The following is a 20,562-nucleotide window of genomic DNA, read 5'->3' as shown; positions in this document are numbered from 1 at the left end:
ACAAAAAACGGTATCGAGCGTTAAAACACGACGATTATGTACATTTAGAAACAATGCCAAGAAGTAGTTTGTGAGAGAAAAAAAATCAACTAACGCTAAAACAAACGAGAATTTTCATCAATCGAAACAAGCACGCACTTTCGCCACGACGGTAGCAATTATCTTACAGTCGAGACACAATAGTAGTGAGGAACGCCCGCACATCCGTGATCGGATGTCTAAGCTAATCGCGAAGGTCATTGGGGAATGTAAATTGAGTTCCGCACCGGGCTACGTTATCCGAAATAGAGAACTATTCATGGCAGAAACTTCACTTTACATTAAAGCCAGACATTTCAAGCCTTTATTTCTGGGCTAATATGAGTTTTTATAAGAAATATATCTCGGCAAAACATTTCTAAAGGAACTAAATTGTATTTCAAACATTTACCACAAGAAAACTCCACTTGAGAATGAATTTAATGTCTAGTCTACAGTCTAGTCATCACTTGGGAATTTTACGAATTGTAATTCCATTTAGTGGACGACGCCTTAAGAGATGTTAAAATCTGTAGGGAGAACAATGTATGTTCGCTTTTCGGAAGTCTTCTGCTCGACTTCAATTTTTCCTGCCTCCATTCGCGTAACCGTCTGAGCCTGTGGCCAAATTTGATTTACTGCAATTGCAACACAAAGCCTACGAGAGGTCCGCACGATCGTATCCCGGAAGAAGAGAGTTTCTCAAATTGTTCGGTTAAACTTCAATGCCAGCAAAGTTCCACCCACTCGAAGCACATATCCCTTTGAGTGGCACATATAAACATAATTCATTATATTCCAAAAATAGAACCTCATCAGCATTTCTTCGTGATGATAACTGACGGGAAAAAGGGAGATAAAATGTCGACATTCGAGTACATACATGCGTACACACTGACAGATTGTGACATCTATGGAGCGTCCCAAGGGGATGATGACGAACTGTGCGGTTCATTACCCTCATTTGGGCTTGTGGGTCCATCACATAACAGACACCGTATTTCAAGTATGTTTAGAACATTGAGAATGATTTGTTTATTTAAGTCCACGCGGTATGTGTGACAACTGATCGGGAATTTGCTGATTTATCGTACGCATGTAAGAATTTTAATGTTTTCTTGAGAAATACTAGAACAATAGCACTTCCAACCGGTCCAGTTCTAGCCTGCTACAAGTATTTTCACTTTTTACATCTAGTTATATTAAGTGTGTGTGCTTTTGTGTGCATGTTGGATTTCTGAAGGACGCCCTAGATGCTTCTGTTTGAGCGTTCCAAGCTAGTGGAATTTGTGTTACATCACCAAGTTAAGCAAGCAAAACTGGTGAATAAACCGCAGCTATGGCCACTAGAACATCCCCTCTTTTTGCTGGGGACGATCTATGTTCGATCACGTCGCAGTTAAGGTGCGCTTCATGGATACCTGATACAACCTGATACTTGTAATCGATCGTGCAAATATTTCTCCCTGCTTTGATCGCAGCGAATGAATTAAGACGATCGTCGATGATGCAGATTCGTTTATCGAGCTGGACAAGAAACCCCGACTCTTGGGTAAACACACAAAGCCCTAGCGATTCTTTCCGGTCGGGCTTCAACTCGCAAGCCCGCAGAACCGGTTCTGAGAGTTGCACAGATCTGCTTGGCATTCACAGTTGCACACAACTTCGGTGTACGAGGTTATGCAAGAAAGCTGGTTAAAAAGAGGTACACACACACACCATTTGCTGAGATCACCATCTTGGAGATCAAGCGTCAGATGCAAATTTGAGGTTAAGAATGGGGAAACAGAATGTCCCAGTTGTCGGCGACATGTGTCCAATTCATCAAATTTGCGGCATATGCTTCTTTAAATCTCCCATCCCTTCAAGAGTTCATTCCATCCGAACTCGTTGTCACTATTTACATAAATCTTGTCACAATTTGCACGCATGCAGCGCATACATAGAGAGTGCAATCATATGGTCCAACATTTGCAAGTACTCAAGAATTGCGCGTACTTCATCTCTTCTGGGCAATGGAATGCTCCGGGAAGTTTCGTTGGGTCATTTGTTTCCCATGTGTGTGGTAGAACGTGTCGTGCAAGATCTGTTTTGCCAATCCTTCTGCTAGATACTGTGGGAACGAAACTAATAATCCACTCATAAACTACTTCGCTTCAGTCTACCGCCAACATCATACATTCCTAGATCTAAACTCCGCTCGAGAATAACTTATGTCGCAAACGTCTGATATAATACGTTTCGGACTACCTGCGATGCAAAATCGAACGACATCGTACACCATGGAGGTTGTTTGAATGCGGAAAACTTTCGACTATGATCTCCACATACGCCACATGAGATCAGGAGTGCGAATTAAGAACCATCTGGTAAGTGAGGTAAATAAACAGATTTGGAGTGAAGTGTGTACGCAATAAAATGCATCGACCGGCAGCCAAAATAAACGATCTCCTTGCAATCGTGACAACACGTGCGACAGGGAGGTGTTTGCGATAGTTTGCAAATTGACGAGAAACATTAATTCGCTGCTTTTCGAGCTCTTCGAGTGCGGTACTTGTCTTGCTGCTCATTAGTATTGCAAGTAATTGGTTGGACGATGCGTGTCCCAGATGTGATATAATAGAAACATCATGTTTGGTACTGTTCCTCGAATGTGATACGTGGAATCATTGATCCACGGCATCTTTCCCGACTAATGAGTTCGTTCTCCAGGGAAAATCTTTTGCGAATTTCGCCACACTGTCAAACCAACCGTGCAACTGCCAAACTTTGATTTCGGTACCCATTTTTCAGTTGAATCCTAGTCACAGCACCACAGTTGCTGTAAAGAGAATTTCGCCAGTTTAGGGGTTTCTTCGCACACTTGGGCATCCTCATCAGCAACTTTAATTTTCCCACGAAATACCGCACTTGCAAGGATTCGCATCCGACTGTCTGGAGAACCATGACTGAATTTCCCATCCGCCTCAACCGCTTTTGATGTTCACTCACGGGCGTTATAACGCTTCGCTTCCATTTGGGTGATAATTTATAATTCATCCAAATACGCAGTATTCAACGGCGAGAAACCAAGTTGCTGGCAAGGTTTCGGGTTTTCATTTCGGGAAAAATATTTCTTCCTAAATATCACCAATTTGCACCGGTTTCGTTCGAGTCGTACAAGTTTCGTGCATGTATACACGTGTGAATTACATACAAAGGAGTAAACACTTTTGCAGTGCAGATGTTGTCTGTATATAATCCACACCTTTTGCTCATTTAATCTATACTCCAATTTAATTTTCGACAAACAAAACTACCACTTTAACAATTCTTCACGGCACGACGCGTGGATCAAGTAAAAAAAATTACCTACGCACGTGTTTCCACTCGCAAACACACTTTATTTAGTAAACATTTTATCCAATGCTTGTGGAGAGCGTTTTTGTTAACCGTAAGTGGTGATTTTTTTGTTATTTTTGCTAGTTTTTTGCCTCCCCCCCCCAGGCGGTTCACAAAATCGACTAGCAGGGAAATCGAAAATCCCTGGATTGAATAAAACATGAGCATGGATTTTTGTGTAGTACCTTTGGGTTGTATCGTCGCCGAACGACGAGTTTTTGGGAGAGAGTGCTTTTTTGTTCGAGTAACATTTTGCCTTCATAAAAATAATAGAAGACCCAAGAGGAAAAAAAACAGATCCTTCTCACACACACAAAAAAAGCTGGCAGTGAAGAGATAACAATGTTCTGTATCTTTCGAAAAAAAAATCGAAATCCACAGCGTCAAAGCTTTTGGGTGAATATCAAATGTATAGGGAGGATGGTGACTTGTGACAGCACGAGAATTTGCATTTCTACGACTGGAAGCTATTGCTGGCGAAGCGACAATCACGGTGGCGACACACATATACGATTTTGCGATAAATATGCCAATTTCGATTAATTTGTTTGTTTTGGCGGTGTATTTTGTATTATAATGTGTTGCTTTTTATAATCCTTGGAATTAGTTCTTTTTACTATAGCGTTAGAGACAAAAAAAAGCTTGATAAACACCCCTACCCTAGCTTATCTTAATTATTCGTTGCGTTAATGTATATTTTTGATTCGTAGCTTTTATTAAAACGAAGTTCAACTTAAGACAGCGAATGCTTATTTCCACCTATTTCAGAACACACAATTAAAAGATCTGAGCAAACGTCAAACACGCGGGTGAATCTCCCACTACTAAGCCGAATGGAATGGTGTTCAAGGTAGGTCCGCGGGCACGTGAAAATGGACAGTGCAAAACGTGCCCCAACCTTTCGCACGAAACTCAACTCACACATCGTTTGTACTAGAATGTGGACCATCCTTCCTATGGAACTGGAAATAAAGCCTCACACCACACGGATGTCTATTCCAAATCTACAAAACACACACACCAAGCGCGTATGTCGTCATCTGGGCTGGGCGAGGCAACGATGGAGAACAGATATATGCATATCTATTTAATTTGTTCCGCAAACGGACACGTTCCAATGTGCCACTAGAGTGGAAAATGGTGGCTGAGAGTCTAACAGCTTTGCGGTCATATAATCAAATGTGCCTTTTCATGGCGTCTATACGTAGGGAATCCTCATTTGCAATACAGAAACTTGTTTTTCAGTGATGGAAAGACTTGTTCTGTGATTTGTAACTGGAGGATGGACTTTTAATGGTGACGATGGCGGGAAATTTACAGACATGTTTTAATAAAACGTAATTATGAAGTCCTTCTCAAGTCTCCCTGATTAAGGAGACACGTGTCGCAAGTAAAAAGTCGTACGAAATCTAGGTTATCCTTTAGGATTTACTACTTCGGAATTTTCATTACGTTGAAATCATATCGTGTAGATAACACCTGCAAAACGTGTATTCGTCATCTATTTTGAGGAAGATTAAAGGAGGATTAACAGAACATTGTTGAGGTTTAAGGTTAATTAATAAAAGGCATGTTACCAACGACGGGATCCACTTGTCAGACTGAGTTTGACCGTTGACCATTTGTTTCGTGGTGAGCTATCGTTACGGATGATTCATGAGTGGTCGCACCTTAAGCTTAGGTGAGGTTGTTTTGCATTTGGAGGCTTGTTGTTTGGCAAATTTATAGTTCTCACGCAAAATCGACAAATTGACAACAGAAAAAAACTCGTGGAGTTCATTGGACTACTAGGACTTTAGAGTTATTCTAACAAAAAGGTAACAAAATGTCCAAAGTACTAGTGCATCTCGCATATTATGAGCCACAATTTGAACAAACCAATCATTTCTTTTAAGAGTCATAAGGATGGTATACTTTTAAACTCTAAACAGAGTTCTTGAAGCTTTAGAGGTGCAAAGAGAGAACGATGTAACGGCATCATTCATAAATTGGTTTCATTTGGAATCCATCCGATGAAAGAAGTCTTTACAGATACTTACATAGAGACTCAATTCAAACAAGAGGCTTAATATTGATTGAAGCAAATTTTTCCCTTTACACTTGAATACACAAACTAGAACAATTCAAAAAGATGGGCAATAACGTCATCTTATAAAATATTAGGCGACCTAGCGACGCTGGTTTTACGTAGAGATGTGCTAAAGTGAGTAAGAGTGAGATAGTGAAATAGTGAGTTGAAATGTTCAATAGAACGAATTTCGTTCACTCACCACGAGGAGTTTTAGTGACTCTTTTTTCACTTACTCACTCATGAGTCTCAGCATGTAGCCGTGGTGAGTCGAGTTGCAAAAAGAGTAAAAACGGGAGTTGAAACGAAAATGTGCGGAAAAAATGCTAAGGCCTTAGGAAATTTTCAAATTTATAGATTTTTTAATTTTTTAATTATTTTTTATTTTCTTTTCAATTTAAAGCAATATTTGAGTGAAAACAAACCTATTGTAACAATTTTGCATTAAAATATAACAAATTTTTAAATTTTGTTAAATTGCTCAAAAAATCATAAGGGGTAAGCCTTATGAAATTTTCGAGTGAAATTTTTTTTTAATTTTTTTTGTTATTTTTTATGCTTTTCTTCTTTTGAAGCATTATTTGAGTGAAAAGAAACTTATTGCAGCATTAAAATATATCACATTTATAAATTTTGCAATATTACTTCAAAAAAAGCCTAAGGCTATACAGTCTTAGGAGATTGGCATATTTATAGAAACATCTGAGACATCTATACGGACATACAGACTTCTGAGGGCATGGCCGTCGAAGAAGAAAATGTAGTCATTGATGCCATCTATCGACCACAGGTTAAAGTTTGGCGATCCGTTGGATACCGACCGAGTTATAGGCAAAACTTGCGCGAAAATGAGGAAAATTTTTCATTTTCTCAAACAGGGTATGGAACTTGGTTCCTCGAATAACTTCTGGCACAGACATCTGAGGGCCTGGCCGTCCAAGAAGAAAATGTAGCCATTGGTGCCATCTATTGGACATCTTATGGACCACAGGTTAAAGATTGGCGATCCGTTGGATTCCAACCGAGTTATAGGCAAAACTTGGTGCAAAAATGAGGGAAATTTTACATTTTCTCAAACAAGAGTTGTTATTCTCATCCCTAGTTTAAAGATCGACACTTGTATAATGGGACTGGGACTGGGACTGGACTTGTATAATCTTCAATCTCGCTCTCAATAATCGATTGCAAAATAAACCCGACATCTAATCACTTATAGTGGGGAAATCCTGGGAATTCCTTCACAAAATCATAGGTTAAAGATTTTAAAAGAACGTCCGCTTATCGTTAGTGATCAGGCTGATAACGTCACTGATTACGCACGTAATTGTGGCAATAATTCCTCCTATCGAATATTGACCGTTTCATTATCATGTGCTGAATGGCACCTAGACCCCACAACAGTTGCATGCTTGAGTGTATGAAAAATCGTAACTTTTCATCGATGAACCGTACCTGTGATGCACCGGAACCGTTCTAATGCCGCCGCTTTCCATCGTGTAGTTTGAATACGTTCGACAGTTCACTCGTCAGCCTCTTCGTAACACAAAGAATAAACCCGTTACACCTAGCGTTTGTGTGTTACGCTTGTGCGTGACGATACGTTACCCATCTCGGCGATCTAGTTCTGTAGGTCAAGGGAGATCCTACTTTTGGCAGGTGTTGGCTTTCATTAATCACACTTTCTTTACGGTCTCGTTGAACCGAAAGGGAATTTTTCCGCAGCAAAAAACCAACCAACCCAGGATGAATCAGGCCGATCAAAAAGCAAACATTACAGCAAACCACAGATAGACGCACCGGGAAAGATAACGGAAACACACGAGCACACAATCCACTTATCGGGACACACTTCTTCTTTTGCACATTACGAACTGCAAAGCAACCAAAAGAAGAAGCAGCTCATCGTACACAGTTGGCACGTTGTTTCACTTTTCTCTACGAACCTTCCGAATCTCTTCGTCGGCGTACGATACACCTGGGTGCTGCGAGCAAGAAGGTAACATAACAGTGGATCACAGATGGAAAGGAGGTTGAATTTTCAACACACTATTAAAGCACGCACACATACAGGCACCAAGGAAAATACACCACCAATGGAGATGGAGCGGAAAAACTCCACACAATACATGTGCCCGGGTTGGCTTTGTAGCGGAATGTTGAAAGCTTTGGAGACTGCGAGAATGTAACGACGCAAGGCACACTACTAACACGAGCCCACACACACACATATACACAAATCGGACTGTAATTTCGTAAGGGTGGGTGAGAAAAGTTTCACTCCACGCAACACACCTGCAAATCGACGAAGGGCAGAAGGAAACGGGCAACACAACAGGTGTTGTTCGTTGCGTTATACGATGAAGCTGGTGGTTGTAGTTGTGTCGATTTGATTAGACAGTGCATTAGAGATGTAGGTATATACACAAGGCCACGCTGGCGGTGTTTGGGGCAGATTGAAGGACAACTTCCGCACACGCATACACGTTTAATCACATTACTCTGTCAACAGCACACTAAACGGGCAAACGTCAACATAACTAACGCTCGTACGTCTTTTCTGGCACGTTACGGATCGTTATCGGTTGCGTTATCAGGCACACAAATCACCATTCAGGCGCGTTACATACCTAGTAGTAGGTGACGTCTGACGTCTGTTTCCTTTCACACAATCATAGGATTCTAACCCAACTTTCACCTATGCCCACAGGTTGCGAACTGTGCGAACCATGTTCCTAGTGACTACCCCTAGTAGATGAGTAATAACAGAGTAACGGATAAACGTCGCTTCTTATCATACGGATAATCGAGTTGTGACGCGCAACGGATACTACACTTGACGACGACGACGAACAGAAACCCGGGGTGTACACATGAAGTGAACCGATGCCACCCGATGATGGCCATCAACTGGGCTCGCGTCTCTCTCTCTCGTTGTGGGTGTGCTTCCACACTCGCGGAAAACTTCAAGCGCGGGGTGGGTGAAAACGCTATGCGCGATAAGTGTAGAAGCTTCCCGATACATTGTGTGTGGCCACCAAAACACGGCACTAACACTCACACCTACCACCATCATTGCGTAGTGCAATTAGAGGTTTAGATTGAGCGCGTTTTTCCATTGCTACTTGTGAGTGGTCGTTAGACGATCGGTGAATTCGTAAGGTTTCTCTATCTCTCTCTCTATCTCTCTCCATCTCCCATGTATCCAGGTTTCCAAAATGGTGCAAAAACAAACAAGAATTCCAATGAACCGTAACACGATGGCGTTATGGCACGATGGTTTTCGCGGATGTATGTGGTGCAACAAGAATTTACAACGCCTCATTGGACAACTACTGTGTGTTCTGGCTGGGTGCCGGAATGGACAGTGTACCCTCGATTAGCAAGAACGTAGTAGACGCGTTTGGAGGGAGGGAGTTGGGGATGTACGAGTTTTGGGCCAACTTAAGGACATAACGTTACAGAACCGTTGACTCCACAACGTCGTAATCACACACTGCACACGCAAGATAAATGGAGAAGTCATCGCAATCACTCACAGACGATGTAATGTAAACATTGAGGAAAGATTGCTGACGCATCCCTGCTTCAGTACCTTCCACAGATAACGGACAACATCATCAAACTTTAGCGGCCTTTGGCGAGTCGATTTTGGAGAACATATAGCGGGAAATAAATGAATTGCACCGAATGCACCAACACAACACCATCTAACAAACGAGATACACATTGCAGGTGAAGGTGACCGTGAGAAAGAGGACGGAAACCCCCAAAAACAAACCCCAAGTTTTCCGTCTCTCATTCGATTATGAAAGTGCTTTTACGGCCCAAAGTCTAATTAAATTGAGTACAAGAAGTAGTAGTTTCCTCCCCACCCCCATAGTCATGTAGCGAAAAATGGAAGAAGTAGGAACTCAAGTTGAATTTATTTATTTTGATTAATCACCTCACTGCATCAAGGCATAGCAGCACAGAGATTCCACCTTGGTCACTTTTCCAACGCTGACTATAAGGTAAGAGGCACAATTAAACTGTTGACAAGCCTGATGAAGAGGACCGAAAGGCTTTTACAAAACTATCCAATTGCAAACCAAAAAAAAAGATTCCCTTTCTTTTCTGTCTTTCTTCAATAGATTTCATTTGGACCACCGTGATACCGTTGCGATTGGTGGAGTACACACACCTGCAGTTCCTTTCCCATCCGCGTAACGCTTCGATTGCGGACCACGAAAGCGAAACGAAACTTTCCCAAAAATACTACCGTCATGCGGTGAACAAGGCTGGGAAAATGGTGCTCGAAAGTAAATCTTGGCGCAATTCATCAAAATATACCCTACGAGTTGAGACCTATGGTGGAATGGCTGGCAGTCACACGATAAGCAATCATGTTTCTAATATTTGTTCTTCTCTTTTTTTAAAGGCTGCTCTAGCTCTAGTTCAGTCCCCCCCCCCCACATTAACTGATAAGAGGCGACACATTTTGGTAGCTTACGACATACGATAGAATTTGTGTCATTGAACAATGATCATCTCACTTCTTATCACAAATGAATGTTTTTTTTTGTTGTGGGGCACCTACTAAAGCAACCGATAATACTGCTGCTGATGATGCAAAGGTACATTAAATTTATGGCTTTTCCGAATGAACCGTTGCGCGTACTCGTTCAACGCGAAGAACTGTGTGTTTCTAGGTGCATCTGTCGGTGAGGCGGATACACTTTTCTTTGTCTCTCATGCAGCTCAAGGTTCTATGGTCGATGCACTTGCTGCGGGTTATACGTATATATCATCACTCACAGAGGAAGGTACACATTTACGAAGAAATCAATGATCGTGACATGGCTGGATGGCGCAGTACGGCCGAAAGGGACCATCCCTCTTAGGAAATTGTTCCGATTGAATGAATCGTTCGAATCAAGTCAGCAAATAGTTATCACCGATCGAACAGCCAAACGTCTTTCTGCTGTTTGCACATTGGATCAGCAGTTTCTTAGCTACACAACTCTTAACGGGCTGTGTTTGTAGTCAGTGAGTCGTTACTGTTTGGAGCTAACGATTTAAGGCGATGCCTTAGCGCTATTCGAGCGTGAGCCAGATAATGGAGATAATGGGTGCTTTGGGCGCTGTTACAAGCAAAGGATGATGGTCCCGAGCGTCAAACAAGACATTTTGAAGCGAAACAAACAACAACAATTTATTGCGCTATAATATTCAATCACAACTCCGAAGGGTTTAAGTTTACCAATAAAACTTTTCGTTACAATATGCTAAACAAAACTTGCAAGCAGAAGTGAAGATGCGGTGGCAATACCTTGAAGCTACACACCAAGAATTATTATATAGTGCTTGCACATCACCGTCGGCCTTGGGATGAAAGTTGGTAACACATTTTCCAAAAACTCTACCGAATGATTTCCTTTCCCAATTGCTGCCAGATCTTTCCGGTAGCTCATACACCGTACACAAGTGTTCTTCAGTGTACTCTGGTGCACTAAAGTAAAGTTAGCTTGTTAAACAACCCTTCACAGGGCTTTATACAGATGAGTACGGGTGTTCCCAATGCAAAAGCTTCTTTGAAGGGGCGCTCGAGAGACAGAGAGAGAAAGCAAGAGTAATTAAAACTTTCCGCAAACACTATCGGGGAGGAAAACAATAAGACTTCTTCATCTGCCACGCTTGTACTTGAAGAATTGCTCATCAAGAAATGGAAGGTTCCGTCGGAACAAACAAACACACACAGTGCCGGTGTTCCTCTACGCTACGCTACTCGTGTTGTTGACGTATCGCCACCTTTCTCCTTGTTTGGAGGCACAAATTTGCCTTTTTGTGGCGAAACGATGGTACATCCTTCACTGATAAGCGAAGAAACAGTACGGACGTTCAATTCGCAAGATGTCTCTACAACGAGATGTGGAGAAGAGTTTATTGAAAGTTTTGATACCAAAAAAGGAAATCCTTACAAAACACACAAACCGGCATCACTCGGTGCCATATTTCATTGAGCACAGGGTGTCCAGTTGCTGGATCTCCGTAAGTCACACTCCGTTGGGTTAGGTTTTTGCTTTCACGCCTGTCAACGACGACTTTAGATTGGAGAAAAAAGTTATGCGGGTATCTTTCCTCTCTCTTACCTTCTGATGATAATCTAAAGCTTTGAATATAACTTTTATTGACCTCCGACCATAACCAGTCGGTGTGTAAGCCAACGTCAACAACATCCAGGAAAAGTAACCCGCACTGTAAGTTCTTTCAGCTGCTAGTTAAACTTTGGTTGCGTCAGAAGAGGTACCGCGACACAGCAGAGAGGGATGACGAGATGACATCGTCTTATGCAAATGTCAATTAAGTGCAGATTGCACGTGGTAAGTTTAACGTTTTGCAATGGAGTAAGGCTCTTCCTGAGAATTCGGGAATCGAGTGTTCAGGGTAATGTTAAAGTTAATGGATCGATTACACACGGTTTAAAGCAGCGTGCACGAGTTAGAGTTGATGCTTGATGTCTACATGTCAGTTACTCTAATTCCATCAAATTACCACCATGGAATGACATTTATCGGGTGTACCATTGGAGAAACATCCCGTCCCAAAAGTCTAACATCACGGTCTCGCATACAGCTACCATTACTGCGTTAGTGCATCATAATGAGGAAGTCACAATTAGCTTTCCCCTGCTGCTAATTACTGTTAAAAACCGGCACCGTTCGGCCATTTGTCGTGGTTGATAACGTTTCACTAATAAACGTATCGTTCGGTCTGTTGATTAAATAATGCTCTACCATAAATGAAACTTACGAAGGCAGAAAGTAAAGCTGAAAAATGATTAATAATTCATCGCAAGATGGAGGTTAAAGTATACGTCGAGTCCGTAAATCGTTAGAATATTGATTCAAGGCATTCTCTTTCTTGGATATAAATTGAATTCCTTTCCGTAAACGTCTCGTATGACCATTCCCATTAGTGGAAGGAATATTATTTCTAATCCGAATCTATTTCCCAGCGTGCCCCAACGGGCAGTTTTGATTTATCTGTTTTCAAACCTTTCTCCAAACACAGTTTTCAGTGCTTTACTATCATAAACATTAAACAAACACCCTTTAGAGTACCCGCGCTCAGCAAATAAATACCAATTCTATTTCACACTAGCCGACACAACAGGGTGTGAGATACGTAAATAGCCCTTCCAAGTGGATGAGTCTCCAGTTCTGGTCGGTGCGCTCAATGCAACCACGGTAGGCAGCTACATTTTTATCATATTTTATCGTCTTATCTGGTTTCACCTTACCAGAAGCAACGTTTCTCGTGCTCGCAGTCGCCGTAGTTGTTTGGAGAATAGTGTTTTATTTTCTTTATAGGACGCACAGAAGGGAAAGAGACACATCTTTAAGATCCACTGTTTCTAGGCCAGTAAGAAATCTGACTCTTATCCGCGATGCTGGGTTTCATAAATTTTAATAAACGCCATTTAACTCTATCCTGCATCGTATGCACCGTTACGGGGCAAATCCTGCGTATAGCTACGAAAAGGGAAAATAATGCCTTCTTGCCTCTCATGGGCAAGCTGCCGGTCAGTGTCCTCTTTTGGATTCCATTAGATCATCATAAATTGAGTTTTAGTTTGTTTATTTTTTATTTTTCGTTAGCTAACCGCAATATGTACCGCTTCGAAAAGAATGTTTTTGTTTCGTTTATTTTCTTCACGTGCTAATTAAGTCAATCTTAGGTATCTCGCGCAGTAGGATGCAACTGCCAGGCACCCCTGATGTCAGCATGCCAAAAAAGTTCAGAATTATAACCCACCGGTCGCTGCTGATCAGATCACTAATCAGAAACTGGCGGACAACAAATCCGATTACCAAATCGAAGACCACCACCAATGTGATCTGGGCTATCATTATAGCTGGAGCAAGTCCAGAGCTTTAAAGCCACTGGGGACGAATATTCCTACGCTACAAGACTGTCATAAATTATCCGCTTATTGCACACGACTGCAGGGGAAAGTAACAGCAACAGAGTAAAAAAAGGTAAACTGTAACAAAAGTGTAACAGCAGCAGCAGATACACCTACACAGTGGAGCTTCTCGATGTACGCATGTTGGCCATTATCACAGAATGGCTGCCTTCTGGTTTTTTTGTTTGGTGCTGTGTCTGGAATTAATGGCATAAACGTGCCGTCAAAATGCATCCGGAATGCGCTGCAGGCCGTTAATTAGCTTCATTACTTCATATTAGTGAGGTTAGGCAAACATCGAGGTGGAATTGGATATCGATACGTAGCGTTGGTCTAAAGATTGCAATGAAAGAACGCCTATAGGTACGAATAAACAAATTTCGTTCCAATATGCAATGCAACCCTTAGACTTCTGAAGGGAACGGCCCCTAGGGACTAGGGTTTCCGGTGCTAACAATTAATCAGCTGTAGCGACTGCAGCAACGAGCCGAATTGCGACATTCCGCAATAGTTAGATCTCCTACTGAGCTGCACGATTGTGTTGCATTTTAATAACACCTATTGGTCAACAACTGCTCGAGTATCTCGACACGAGACTGCATTCGTTTCCTCCCGGGTTTCTTGAGGTATTGAGCGCAGAACTAATGGCTACACGGAGACACACGTTTGGCAACTTTTTAGCTACGAAACACCGGCAACAGAAGGAAAAAACGTGCTCGAATCAATTAGCACCTGCGCGGTTCAGCACCCGAAGTCATTTTGGAATAACTTGCAGGTTAGGTTTGAGGAGTTGTTGCTCAAAAAAATGGACTCTTGACCATGTGATGCAAAAACGATAGAACTAACTTCACTGTGGAAAACAGATGCGACACGCGCGCCTTTGCTAAAGCTTTGCCACACGATGAAAGAAATCCAGCAGTTGTTCGCGCGTGGACCTGATTTCACGTTACGTATCGCACCAGCCCCAAAGAACCAAACGCACAGAAACGTACACACGTAAACACATTGGATTTATTATTGATTTGTTTTAATTAAATTAACTCCCGTGCTCATGAGTCGTTTGAGAGCTTCATGGCATGCAGGCCTTTCACTAACTCCATGGCAGAGAGAAGAAGCTCGTGCCTTCTTTATGACCCCATCGGTGACCTTTATCGGTGCAGTTGGATGATAGCGATAGGGCAGGCTATTTGGGTGTGTTGATGACTGTGAGTTAGGGCTGGGTGTGCCCGGAACCACATAGTAACAAAAGGTTTTTACACCAAGCGGAACCAGGTACGAGAACGGAAGAGTTGTCATTTGGAAAAGCAAAATTAAAATGCTTCCCTTTGGTTCCTCTGCTAATCCTTTTCCGTGTGGTTCACGCGATGTTTGAGCGCCATTGTTCACCACAATGGCCCTGTGCGTCCATTTCCGTGATAGACGATGGGGCTAAACGCAACTTGCCCGGGGGTCATTGGATTTCTTGTGTGTTGATAAAATTCTGCCTATTTAAGCATTCTACTCACGTACCACGTGTATCGGTTAGTGATGTGAGGACCAGACGTTGGTAAATGGTTAAAAGAGTTGAAGAATTCTCTATATACAGTTCAGAATAGTTTCCTATCTAATACTATGTCTCTTGGCAAGTTTAAATGTATTTTATTAACGATTCTAATATATCTCCATTGTTAGCTTATTCTTGCCAGTATTCCTTTACTAGTTCTCAAAATTCTTCAACAATACATCCACATCAGTAGTATCAGTTAGAATATTCCGTACAATTTCTACTTTGTTTTATATTCGGATTGGTCTTGTCGATCCTTGGTACGTGATACACATCAATCTCAGTACTAATTTGCCATTCGTGGCCGTCTTTCGAAAGTTGCCAAAGCGTAAGAATAATAGAATGGATCGGAAGTGGAGTTGTGAGTGACTCCAATACATCCATCTTGGTTCTTCTGATGGTGTATCAACTTCCCTTTCAAAATCACTCATGTTGACAAAATGACAAAAACGAAACACGTGTGTTCCAGCAGTGACAAGTATTACTTCCGCATCACGCATCGGAATTAGTGTTTGAGGATAATTACATTGCAGAGGAGAAATAATCTTTTCCACACGCGTGAGGAAGTTAAGCAAATGAAGTGATGTCATACGTGTACACCTTAGGCTGAAACGTGCCTTGGATTACTGACAGGTTCCTCCTGTAAGAACTCCTGAACAATGTACCAGTAATTAGTTGTGTTTAATATCATGCATTGACGAGAGCACTATTCGAGTCACATTCCGAAAAGGTTCAAGATTTATTTGCTCATAAAAAGAACCATTTATTTTCATGGCTTAGAACAAATAGTGTTTCTGGTATTTTACACCAACTTCATCCAACCAAACACTAATCATCGAAGGTGTCAAATGCAACTCAAAAAACATGACCACTATGGTTTCGGAACTCACAATAAAAAGCGATTGTAAAATTTCTTGTTTATGTCATTTCAAAAACAGCTTTCGAAACAACAACCCACACAGGAACTAACAAACGGCTCTGACTCCAACGAGCTTACAACAAAAACGTGCCAAGTGTTCTCTATAAATGGTCAATAAATTAGCGTAAATCGAATCGTGGAAATGAAAAAGAAAAATGTACTTCCAATGGAAGTGCAACGAGATGTGGTTGTATTTCGTGTTGTCTTTTTTAAGTGGCATTTACAGACAATCGAAGGCAATGTGCAGGTTTATAATGAACAAAAAAGGAAGTACCAAACAGAACCGGTCACCGGCCACAGGGCAGTAAACTGCACTACTCAACAGTGTTCCAAATTTATTTGCTCGCCACTATGGGTGGTCGTTCAGAATTTGTTGACCGAGTTCCCTAGCTTTGTCCTACTAATAATGCCCACTCATATATTGAATATTTACGGGTGTAGAATGGTACACCAGGAACTCGAGGGAAATTTGTAGTCCTCAGTAAATGGATAAAACAATGCCGTGTGTTGCAAGTGATTATTTTGGATCCATGTGCTGTTACTCTCTAATTTTGGTGAACAAAGCACGATAACTTTGTTGGGCTTTGTTGTTCTAGAACCCTCCACAAACCAAAACATCATTTCCAACATCACCAGGGACAATTAATGTTTAATTGATTACCGTCCCAATTTTGTACCCGTTTATTTCAATGAACTCATGCTCATTCGAAGTTTATGACTTTAATACAGAGGACAAAAGGGATGCTCGGAATATTGGTACCACAATGTCCTGGTCTATGATGCGGGATTGTAAAATGGTCCTCTCCTCATGGAAACGATGGCGATGAGAAGACATCAAGTATCGAATGTACGGAGCAACGATTCTCAGAACCCTTTTGAGGGATGTCAAACCGAGGGATTACACTCAAAACAGTCATCGTACAGACAGGCAGACCTGACAACACTGTTCATAGCTTTATGACATCGATTGCGTTGCAACAGGTGTCCCAAATCTGTATCACACTCTTTTGTGGGTTTTTGAAAGCGATTTAAACGGTCAATTGGGGTAGCAAACCATTTTCGATATTTTTGAAGATGTGGTCAATAATTCTTGGATCTCAGTATCGCGTACTTCTGGGGTTGGAAATCGGGAAAAAATCGAGTGTACTTACCTAAAGTCTAAACTAAGATTTCTTTGGTGCGTTGAAAGTCTCGTCTTTGGCGGTGGCATTCCGGACGAGGACGATCCACCGTTCGCGTTCGGTCCGGTGCGTCCATGAACTGAGGGCATGCTGCTGGTGGAGAGACCACCGTTTCCTCCGCCACCGCAGCTGTTGCTCAGGCTTAACCTTGGTTTGTGGAACCGTGGTGGCATACTCGCAATCGTACCATTGGACACGGTACCGTCCACCGACGAGATGGCACCGGAGGACGAGGTCGTCAGGGAAGCACCTGATGGTGGTTTGATAGCGAGTGGTGCCGGTGTCGTACCGAGATCCGTACACGAGGTGGAGGTGCTCTTTTTCTTCGGCATCAACCCATTTTCACTGTTGTTGCCACTACTAGCTACTGCTGCTATGGTTGGTCTAACACTGTTACTACCGCTACTACTACTACTGCTGCTATCACTCTTGGTCGTTGTGTCAGCCTTTGCGGGGTGTAGTTTACCAGTACCATTCACCAGTCCGGCACTGCTGTTCAGATGAGGATGATGAAGGATCAGGTGGTTGTCGACCTGATCAACGCTTACGATGCGAGGTCCACTGCTGCCATTTAGAAGCAGGCTGTTGGAAGAGTCTCCCGGCGGATCCAAGGTGTCCGCCCCATCGAGACACTTCTCGTCGAGTGACATCGGACTCTGGACGGGTGTGGTTGCTACCGAGGTATCTTCCGTTGTAGTTGGCGCGGGCACTACGTCTAATTCCCCATCCAGCCCAACGACGAGACTGTTGTTGCGGTTGGTGCAGCTGATCTCGCGTATGTGTCGCAGCTTCTCGTAGCTGCTGTTGGGCGGATGGTCGGCCACCGCTGGCCGATGGGTTTTGATATTGAGCAGCAGCTTCGAGGAGGTGGTTGAGGACGACGTTGGGGCAGATTTTGGACCCATCAGGGTACCGTTCGTGAGAACCATACCGCCGTTACCGGTGTGGTCGTGGCCTCCGCCGGACGTTGCACCAATTCCGACACCGTTGGAATTTACTGTCGCCGCGGACGAAGGCGGCGCAGATGTTGCGGAGGCTTTAAATGCAGAAAATACGGAATTCATCGTTGATGGACAAAGGGCGAAGAGACGGGAAGCAGTAGCGGGCGCTTTCGTTGCTTACCACCGCTGCTTCTTTTCCTGCTTCCGCGTAAAGCCTCCTACGGACCTAAGGTTGGATGTAAAGCACTTTCTTTTCACTCATAAAATGCAAAACGCCACCAGTATCGCCATCTTTCCCTTCATCCAGCGAGCGATCGGATCGGATGCTCGTGGATTTGTGGATTGGAAGGACGGAGGGAACGAAAGGGAACGTAGTGAAGCGACGTGAAAGACGTTGAATTTCCTGATTTTCGTTCGTGTTTCGAACTCCGATGTATTTCGGAAATTATCGAACCGGGTGTCGTAACGCCACAAACGACAGGTTGTTTATATGTATTTTTTTGTTGTTGTTGTTTTACTACAACTTCACCAAGTGACACTTTCTTTCACTGGCGCGTCAGGTTTTGACAGTTGAACGTCAAGCACATATCCACTCCGTATTATCACACCAAAAATTTTGTTGGACACTCACAAACACACACACAAAAGCAAAATTTTGAACACGATGTTGTCACAGATAAACAATCGACGCCTTCGATGCTACACTACACTTTCTCTGGCTTTTATTTTACTCAACCACCGGGTTGAGGGAAAACGGCACATTCACGTTGCAACACAAATCGATCACACTCGAATTTATTTTGCTATACCCCTCTCTCGTGGTGCACTTTTTCTGCCGCGCACTTTATCTTACAAACAATGCAACACAAAACTTTGTGAGACTCGGAATGCTCGAATATCAACACTCGAACGATGTTGATTTTAAATTCACCTTCATGTGCACGTTGGCCAACTTCACTTGATTAAATTTTCCACCACTTCGTAACACCTTCTCCTTGCACCGCACACCTTTTGTTGTTTGCACACTTTCTCCACTGCTTTCGGAAGGGAAAGGTTTGCGAAATAGAGCCACTTTGGAGACTTGAAAGGGACATCACACACTGCGTATCTTTGAACAGAAAACCGCACACAGGGTTGGTGGTGTAAATAAATGTGCGGTTTTCGGTTTTGGTAAAAATGCAGATCAAATCACACGCCTCTATAGCCTTTGGTTGCTGTGATCAGTGGCAACGCACGGCTCGAACACAACTGTCAACGGTTTGTTGTTTTCGTCGAATGCGCCCTTCTTCTCTCTCTCTCTCTTCTCTCTCTCTCCCAATCTTGCTCTTTAGGATGACAAACCGATAATCTCGCACTTTGTACCTTCCCCACTGTCAGCATCTGTTGATGAAGTCATCCGGAATGGGTTGCGTCCGGATTCGTCATGGCAGGCGGCATCTTTCGCAGACACGTTGTATGTGTTTTATTTTCGGTTAGAGTTGCGACTGCTTTTGCTCGCCCACAACCGTCGTCGGATGTCGCGCGTGATTAACTGCCGCGTGGTACCGGCGTTGATGTCGCTGATGCTGACCGTGACACGGTCGTCGTCGTCGTCGTTGTGTTTGTGGTAGCAATCCGCGGCTGCATTCGGCAACGCGACGGCAGGCTGATGCTGTTCACCTTGCAGCAGCCGGTAACCATTGCACCAGCACGGAACGATGCATGCGCGGCACCTTGTGCAGCGACACGTGAGGGGTTCGTTTCTTGCTTTTCGACTCTCGGATCTCCCCACGTGAGCCCACGGTGAGGTGTTTCCTTCGTACACAAACACACACACACAGCCCACCACTACGCGTCGTACAGCGGAAACAGCGCGTGCTTCGATTGTAATCCAAAGGTAAAAGCTTCAAAACAAAGCGACGAAATCTGCAAAAGAAAAACACAACGAGAGAGAGAAAAAAACTATCAAAACACTATTTTATATTGGTAAGCGAACGTGCGAAAGGGATGAAATATCGCGAAACTTCAAACGTCTGCATCTGTTCATTTGCCGCATATTTTGTAGCGATACGTATACCCACATAGTGTTTTTTTGCTTTATTCCCCTTCACCAGCAGCAGCAACACTAACGAAACGGCCAACACAAAAACCAACCCGAAAAAAGCGACACCCGTTCGCGGACCCGTACCCGTGTGTTGGCGGAGCAACTGCAGCAAACTTTCAATTTTTATTGCCAAATCTTAATAAGCAGCATTGAAGCAGCGGCAGCCGTTACCTCATCGGGTACAACCCAATTGGCAAGCGAGCGAAACACCCCGAGACAGGTGAACGTGAATGATGGCGATGATCACCAGGTGCAACGCGACTCACTATATGAACACACACAGATTCAACTGACCAAGAAGACGCAGATGATCAAAGTTCGAAGATGTGCACTCTCCCCAGAGCACTAGTGTCTCAGAAGACATACCTCCAATATATGGAAAAGTTGGAAGAATTTTACCTCAAAAGGCAATTTTTGACACGATGTACGACATTTTATCTGGAGAGTTCTGGATCAATTGGACATAATTGAGGAATATTAAGG

At 43.0% G+C, this 20,562-nt stretch overlaps 1 protein-coding gene across 4 annotated transcripts in view; it reads right to left on the bottom strand.

Annotated features, from left to right (window-relative positions):
* LOC125771421 (phosphatidylinositol 4-kinase beta) overlaps window positions 1–20,562 on the bottom strand; it is a 90,194-nt gene that overhangs the window by 8,579 nt on the left and 61,053 nt on the right. For 3 of the 4 annotated variants that reach the window (XM_049442017.1, XM_049442018.1, XM_049442019.1), the window contains one exon: window positions 17,026–19,901. In XM_049442017.1, the coding sequence (XP_049297974.1) occupies window positions 17,026–18,119 (1,094 nt within the window). In that variant the 5' untranslated portion in view covers window positions 18,120–19,901. Of the gene's footprint in view, window positions 1–6,919; window positions 7,715–17,025; window positions 19,902–20,562 lie in introns of those variants that run through there. The other variant, XM_049442021.1, reaches the window with a different exon arrangement.

Source organism: Anopheles funestus, chromosome 3RL, assembly GCF_943734845.2.
Source record: "Anopheles funestus chromosome 3RL, idAnoFuneDA-416_04, whole genome shotgun sequence".
In the NCBI taxonomy this organism is placed as follows: Eukaryota; Metazoa; Arthropoda; class Insecta; order Diptera; family Culicidae; genus Anopheles; species Anopheles funestus.
Note: the sequence above shows the minus strand (reverse complement) of the source record. Positions and strands in the feature narration are given on the sequence as shown.